Here is an 8,496-nt window from a genome sequence, read left to right on the forward strand (position 1 = left end):
AAAAAACAAAAAAACTGTATGCTAAATTTTACACAAACAATCCCAATTTAGGGGTCACATTTCTGAGCTTCCTCTCAGTATGTACTGGATAGCTATAAGCAAGAATCTTTACTAAATGAAGTAAAGCAACAATAAAAAAAGGCCAGGATTTTATATTGAGATGAATATATTCAAATGTTAAGAAGCTCAGAAGGGGCTTCTGAAGCCACATATAAGCCCACTTACGTACATACCCCAATACACAAAATTCCTATACAAACATAGGATTTTAAAGCTATCACTTTAAATAAATGATCCCTGAAAACCTTTGGCTAATTCTATGAGATAAACTTAATTTTTAAAATTGAGATATAATTTATATATCATAAAATTCACTCTTTTATTTTATTTTATTTTTTGAGACAAGATCTCACTCTGTCACCCTTGGTAGACTACCATGGCATCATAAGCTCAAGTGATTCTTTTGCCTCAGAAGATTCTCTCCCTTGGGCTCAAGTGATTCTCTTGCCTCAGATTCTCTCGCTTGGGTTCAACTGATTCTCTTGTCTCAGCCTCCTGAGTATCGGGGACTACAGGTGCCTGCCACAAAGCCTGGTTAAATTTGCTTTTAAAGTATACAATTCAGGAAAAGAAACTGAGATACTTTGAACCTGTCTGCCTATCCATAGAATGGCCATATTATCACCAACCATCAGCCTCGCAGATTCCATGATGATAAAAGACCACAAAGTACCCTCCCTGCACATCACAGGAGCTCAAGAAACAACAGCTTATCTTCTCTATAAAGAAAACACAAACTTCATGTTGAAATAGAACTTTTTTGAGGGCAATAGTAGTAACTCTTTTATGCAGTTGGTGCTGGGCTGAAGTGAACACCCTAAAAACTCTGCTTGCCTCATTCACGTCACAAGCTAAGAGAAGCAAGGAAAGATTGGAAGCCCCGGACCCAGAATGTTACCTGCAATATATCGAATCTCAGGTAAGCACATCATGAGGTCAGGAAAGCGGTTTGGCTGATGTGTATATTTATATTCAGTGAAATCCTGGCAAATGTACCAATAGCGTTTGTTCAACTGTTCCAGCTGTGAGGCACTGGTCAGACCCCTGATATCTGTAAAAAAACCACACAGGAACTGAAGGGGCTTTCTAATATGGAAGAAATACCAACTCCTTGAGTATGTGTATGTTTCCATTAAAGGTTATTAAACATTGTCCTAACAGGAGATCTTTACTCTTTCTGATGTAAAGGAACCACACTCTGGATAAGGGAAGAGAAATAACATAGAGAAGGAAAAGATAATGGAGGACAGTAATTACACTGAGCCCCTTGAAGGCTAAATTGTCTTTTTCAATTTCACATACTGCTCCCCCCAAATGGCACAAAACAGTGAAATGTTGAACAAATGACTGAATAACCTACTTACCTTTATAAATTTATCTTTTGCAATATATTTAAAATTTGCCCATTGTTGGAGCCAATCATAAACTGCTGAAGCCTACATATTTGTGCTTGTACCCACTGCCCACACTATCTCCTATGTAACTCCTCTCTTACAATGCTACTCGGGCTGTCCCTCCATTTTCTCTATATAGAGTTCCCCGTCTCTCTCTCAATAGCCACACACACATGCACACACTCACATACATATTCTTTCTATACACAGAATATGAATATAGATTCTTTCTATACACAGAATATGAATATAGATATCCTATGTATCTTACGCAGCCTTAATGCCCAGGTCAGTTTTCTCCTCCTCTAAGAAGTTGCTATTGATCTCCCCCCATCTGAGGTGTAAGTAATGCGTCAAGAGCTATCAGAGTGTATACTTCTTGAGGCCAAGGACCTGGAGTCTAAACTTTTTGAATGTCTTTAATACTGAACATGGGGCTTGGCCTAAGGGAGGCATGCAGAATGCCAGATAAACACGAGTCGGCTCGGCGCCTATGGCTCAAGTGGCTAAGGCGCCAGCCACGTACACCTAAGGTGGCGGGTTCGAATCCCCAGCCCAGGCCCACCAAACAACAATGATGGCTGCAACCAAAAAATGGCTGGACGTTGTGGTGGGCGCCTGTAGTCCCAGCTACTTGGGAGGCTGAGGCAGGAGACTCGCTTGAGCCCAGGAGTTGGAGGTTGCTGTGAGCGTGATGCCATGGCATGGCACTCTACCCAGGAGGATAGCTTGAGGCTCCGTCTCAAAAAACAAACAAACAAAACAAAACAAAACAAAACAAAACAAAAAAAAAACACATGAGTCGTCCAAAAGCAGGAGGAGGTTTGCCCAACAGAGGGGGAGAGTGGACAAAGACAAAGGTGTCAAGAGTCTTTGAACTAGGAAACTGAACACAAGAAGAGAGCACTTTCAATGCCACAGGCAGCAAAATAGCCCAGTTCTACTCTGAGAATAGAGCATTCATATGCTACTTTGGAAAAAAGAGAATATAAACTGTCCTTCGTACACTGGTAACCAGCAGCTACCAAGCCCCCCGCCCCCCATAAATCACATCTGGCGCTCTTAGAATGAAAAGCCATGCTTGATATGTGTAAGTACGTGTGAATGTTTGTGCACCACCCCCCTCAATTCCGCCCTGAAGGGGCTGTCAGAACCACTGCCGGGACCTGTCACAGAGGCCTTATCTCTAATAGTTTCATCAGTCACTTTGCTCTTCTTCAGCTGCTGGTAAACTTGGTACATATTTTAAATGACGCATGTACTGTCCTTGGTGTCTGTGTTTAAATGCATTAAAACTGACTAAACAAAGTGAATCTTCTTCCTTCCTCGATGAGTTATAGAGATTGTGGCATTTAGGTTTAAAGAAAAAATCCACAGCATTCTCTGCACTATAAAGGGGCAGGGTGATAACGAGGGAAGCACTTCCAAGACTGGCACCCACACAGCGCAACAGATTCAGTTTGACAGCACTGAGGGTAAGGAGGGTGAAACAGGACAAATGCTTACCTCCGCCCCCAAAGTCCCCTTTCCCTACCCCAGCCACTCACCTTGATTTAAGAAATTAATTGCTTTCATGCAAGCATACTCCTCATTGCTGACCTTTAGCTGATGGAACTTGTGATATAGGTAGATAAGCCGCTCAATCACCTCCATCCCCTCATCACTAAATCTGGAAGAAGAACACAGGTGTTAACAGCAGGCTCTGATAGCAGAGGAGACCCAGAAAGGGCAGACAGAGGGCTCCTACAGTGCTCTAAAACATCTACAACAGCAAAGAGGCTGAACTTGAGGGAAGAGAAATCCAGAGCCATTTGTGAAATGCATGTGGAACCATGGTTTGAATAGAGACCAATGTAGCTGACGCAAGCTGAAGTCACCAAGGTCAGGTAGAGTCAACCAAAGGTAGGTTCAAATCTAGCTCCATTTTAAGCTGTGAGACCTTGGCAAGGTCATTTGACCCTTCTCTGCTTTCAGGCCTTCCTCTATAAAGTGATAATGTTTGCCTGCTTGGGCTAACAAGGGCCAAAGGCAGTTTTGTATATAAATGTGGAGAAATACAACATTATCAAGATATCACTATTGTTGAGACGCAGCCTCTCATACACCAGTGGAAGGTGCCAAAGTGACTCTATGTGAGGCTCTGCAACAATGCAGAAAAAGCTGCTGATTGTCTTTACTTAGGTTCACTGTTTTCAGCAGGGTTGATGCTAAGCACAGTGAAAATTTTTTACTGATACCCCTAACTTCAACTAGGGAGGGGGAAAACATTAACCAAGTCTCCAAGTCGTTCCAGTCTCTGTGCTGGGCACTTTATCTGTGTTATCTTTTAAATCTCTGAACCCCATGAGCTGGGTGTGAGAGTCATCACCATTGTAAAGATGAGAAATTGAAGTTTAAAGAAAGGAGGGGACTGGTCCACAAGCACACAGTTGGTGGCAGAGTTAGAACTCGGAAACTGGGCTAATTACCCAAGGTCTTGGTTTTTCCAATATATAAGGTGGCATTCTCTAACAGAGGGGACTCAAAGCTGGCCATGTTCCTTTCTTTGTTAGAAGTAAGCTCCCAGAGACAGACCCAGTTTTAGGCAAAGGAGCCCAGGCCAAGCTACTCCATGGGATTAAGACTCTAGGTATATTTCATACCAGAGATGGAGATACCAGCAAACTGAGGAAGAAAATGCTTACATGGAAACAGTTTACAAAAGCTGGGTCAAGCCCCAGCCCGAGTCATTCCAGGAGTGGGATGGATAGTAGAACAAGGAGAGTTCCAAAAGGGCCTTGGATGTAGCTCAGTCACATCTTAGAAGATGCTCAGCTGCAGAGCTGTTTCCTTGTGACATGTTCAGATCTGGGCCCTGTAGCCCCATGCCAGGCCAAGAATGCCCTAACTGGCTAGAAAAAGTGGGATGCTCTACTCTTTCTGTATTAACTTGGAAGGCTTTGCTAGGCTTTGGCTTCCTGGGCAAAAAGGGCATTTTCTCTTCCCTGGGGAAAGTCTGGCTTTGGTTGGGGCCAGAGGCACCTGCAATTCTCAAGCACCATTGTGAGCCACAGCAGCAGATACAGCCAGCCCTCAGTATCTGTGGGTTCAATGTCCATGGGTTCTACCAACTATGAATTGGAAATATTTAAAAAAAAATTCAACAGCAAAAAATGCAATATTGAAAAATATAACAGTATATAGCAGTATAACAATTACTTGCATAGCATTTATACTGTATTAGGTATTATAAGTAATTTGGAAATAATTTACAGTATACAAAAGGATGTGTGTAAGTTACATGCAAAAATGACACCACTTCATAAAAAGGGACTTGAGGATCTGTGGATTTTGGTGTCTCAGAGGTCCTGGAACCAATCCCCCATGGATACTGAGGGATGACTATATGTCACTCAGTCTGAGGTGGGGCTTCTTTTAGTTTGCTAATTTGAGCTAGGACAGTTAACTCAGTTTCTCTCTGTACCTGGCCCAATGGCTTTTACAACTTTATTGATATGTTTCCATACTAGCTGACAGACAAATTCATACTGTATAACCAGTGTAATGACCTTGTCCACTACCACCATTTAAGTGTCTGCTACCTGCCAGCCACTTTAAGTATTCCACATACATTCTCTCACTGGCTACTTTTAACATATACAGAATGAATATTAGTCAAAATTCCCTTTGTTCTCAGGAATGCTCAGAGAGGCTATTTACTGTGCCTCTATTATGTATCAGGCCCTTCTACACATTCTTACACTTCACTTTCCTGATAACCTGGGAGATAAATACTATCACCTCCACATTAGGGAAAAGAAGCCAAAAAAGACGTGACTTCCCCACAGTTGAAGAATAAATAAGTAGTGGCAGAGCAAAGGTTTAATTCTAGGTTTTCTAATTCCAAACCCATGGGCTTTTTTCTCAGCACAATGCCACCCACCTCCTGGTCCTGTCTTGTTCTTAACTGCTAACTGGGAAAGGCTACTCCTGGGCCTCACGAGCTCTGTGTCCCTACAGCATCTCTCCCCAGGGCCCATCCCTGGATGGTTATCAGGTTTGCCACAGTGCATGAAATGCCCCTTAGTGCCTCCATGATGCTGAGCCCTGAAGAAGACAGTGTGCCTGGGATTAAGACCCTCTTCATCATAGTACTTTGTGGACTACTTATGTTCTTGAGAGGAAAATAAACTCTCCTGCCAATTCCCTTCAGTATTTGCCTGCAAGGGAGGGCATGTAATAAGGTAGAGCATTAAAAAGGAGGATGCAAGGGGAAAAGCAGTATCAGAATCTGTCTGGTGGCCGAGGAGTGTAGCAAGCAAAGATAATGCTTTGTCCCTTAATCAGCAACCTCTTGCCCAAAGTGCTCACTCTGGCACAGCAGAACCTGCAGGTGTGTGGCTATCAGCCAGATCCCTGGACAGCAGTGCCAAACCTGTTCCTGGCTGAATCTTGACCTGAGGTACATAGAGGAGCCCCCAAGTGCCTGGCCTGTGCAGCCCCAGATCTGCCCTCTCTCTTAGGGACAAACAAGGCTCTCCCTTCCAAGTTTCCCATAACAGGCAGCCATCATGGACCCCTAGTAGTGATGGGGGTGCTGGCAGCCAGCCCAGCAGCCCCCGCTCAGTCTCCACAGCCTGACTGCAAAGCTTTCCTCCACACCCCGCATCCCACCCCTTGATAAACAAAGTTGTTCTCTGTTCCACGGGTCTGCTTTCTCCTGCAGCCGTGCCTCCTCCACATCTGCCCACTCCACGGTTCTGACGCCCCTGTATTCCCTGTCTACAAATTATCAGCATTCAAAGCCAGAAAGTTGGACAAACACACCCATTCTTCTTCTGGGTTCCCATTACATAAGCATGCTAGGACAAGGAAAACATTCCTGCCAGGATCCCCCAAACCACTGGACCATTCAGTCAGCAATTGAAGCTGACACTACATAAGTTATATCCCATTAAGGGGCCCAAGAGACCTAGTTGTCTCTTTCTCATTCACCTAAATGCACCTACTCCTAGGAGCAGTCATTAACCACAACCTTAGAGAAACTGCCATCTCAGCACACATTTAAGATGCCAAGATGAGAAGTAAGACTGTGGTTCCAAGACAAATTCCAGAAAGTCATACCTTTTGAGAAGGCTCTAGGAGAATAAGAATTTAGTATAAAGTGGGGATAGGGAGCACAACAGGCAGGTGATAATCTTAACTCTTAACTCTTTGTAGCCTTAAGTTTTTACTTCTCTGAACCTCATGCTCCTTATCTCTAGAACAGGGATGATACTAGTGCCAATCTTACAGGCTGGTGGCGAGGACTTAACAAATAAAACATGTAAAGCACCTAAGATGGAATCTGGCACAACAGGCAATAATTGTTAACCATTATCATTATTAATAGCATTGTCACTCCCATTACTATAGCAAAAATAAAAGATTTTGTTTCCTGAGCCTTACAGTTAAGGTCCAGGCAGGGAAGCTGGAAGGCAGCTTTCCAGAGACCTGGCAGAAATGGAGTTAGTGCTCACAAGACAGAAGTGCCCATTAAAGCCCATCTAGCTCAAGGCATCTTCTCCTCAAAGTGAAGGAGTCTTGATTGGGGCCTGGAGCAGTCACTGGCTGGTGCTACAATCTGCTCTAAATCAAATTCACCCAGCTTCACTGTCTGATTAAGGAATATGGATACCATAAATTTGATTCAATATTGGAGACAAGAAAAGGAGGTGGTCATGTATCATCTGAGAAAAGCCTTTTCATGACAGCAGGAACTCACTTGCCCTCAAGAGTTGTGAAAAAGTAAAGGCAGTCTGGGGGAGTGGGAGCAAGATGGGAGCAGGCAAGGTAGGAAAGAGCTACACCCAATTATAGACTCCACACTGGGCTTCTCACAGCTTTATAGTTATTAACCTGACTCCAGAGGTTCTTGCACTTCCATTTCCTATGACCTCCTGGGCAGTCCACATGCATCTCAGACTCCATAGATACCCAAACCAAACTCAGAGAAGTTCATTCTAATTCTTCCCAGGCACCTTTGTCTGGGCTAAGAGAATTGGTACTCAACCATCTGGCTAGTCCAAGCCACCAGCAGTCATCCCCAACTCTTTCTACTTACTCCCTTAAGTCCCACTGCCTTTACCTTCTTGACATCTCTTGGCTTTATGCTGCCTTCTCTACTTCCACAATCACTGCTGCCTTGCCCAGGCCTTGTTTTCTTTTACCTGAGCTATGGAAGACATGCTCTAGTCTTGTCCATAACAATTCATCTTGAGCTTTATAACTACAGAGATCTAACACACAAACTGACCATGTAACTCCTCCACTTAAAAACTTCCTATGACGTAATACAATTGACACAATCAAATCCCAACTCCTCAGGGTGACATTTGAGTACCTTCCCGACCTGTCTCATCTACACCTTTCTCTCTAGTCATTTCTCCTCTCGTTTCCATGTCTCTCAGATACAGTCTCTTTACATCCTAATCTACAGGATTGCTTTTTGTTCCCAATACATGGCAACTACACAGGACATCTTACCTATAGGGTTTTATGCTGTTCTCTTGCCTTCTTCCTGTCCTCTATGATATACCTACAAAACCCCTACTTTGAGGCACAGCTCAGCATCTGTTCCTCTGGTAGGCCTTCCTTGATTCTGCAAGTAGAGGCACTCATTCCCTAGTTCATGCTATCCAGTTCTTCATACGCTCCTCAACCTCCAACAATGTAACCCTGAGTTGTATATTTTATCTGCTTCTATTTGTCTCCCAATTCACTAACCCAAGAATATAGACTCTCAGGATCAACAACCACATCTCCACCATCTATGATCCCGCTTCCTCCTCCAAAACACAGACAATAGATACTTGACATGTGTAAAAGGCTATGGAATCAGGACATGTTAAACTCTCATTTTTCCACTGATGGATTCTATAGTATAGAGAGTCTTTTTTTTGAGACAGAGTCTCAAGCTGTCCCCCTGGGCAGAGTGCCATGGCATTACAGCTCACAGCAACCTCCAACTCCTGGGCTCAAGCGAGTCTCCTGCCTCTGCCTCCCAAGTAGCTGGGACCACAGG

The 8,496-nt window shown here is 43.8% G+C and overlaps 1 protein-coding gene across 2 annotated transcripts in view; it reads right to left on the bottom strand.

The window, feature by feature from the left end:
- NR6A1 (nuclear receptor subfamily 6 group A member 1) overlaps positions 1 to 8,496 on the bottom strand; it is a 65,995-nt gene that overhangs the window by 1,589 nt on the left and 55,910 nt on the right. For both annotated transcript variants that reach the window (XM_023510543.1, XM_023510542.1), the window contains exons 7-8: positions 3,002 to 3,123; positions 959 to 1,111 (exon numbers count right to left, since the gene is read on the bottom strand). In XM_023510543.1, coding sequence (XP_023366311.1) covers positions 959 to 1,111; positions 3,002 to 3,123 — 275 coding nt within the window. The remainder of the gene's footprint in view (positions 1 to 958; positions 1,112 to 3,001; positions 3,124 to 8,496) is intronic.

This window comes from Otolemur garnettii, unplaced genomic scaffold (genome assembly GCF_000181295.1).
Source record: "Otolemur garnettii isolate 467f Iridium unplaced genomic scaffold, OtoGar3 scaffold00014, whole genome shotgun sequence".
Classification (NCBI taxonomy): Eukaryota; Metazoa; Chordata; class Mammalia; order Primates; family Galagidae; genus Otolemur; species Otolemur garnettii.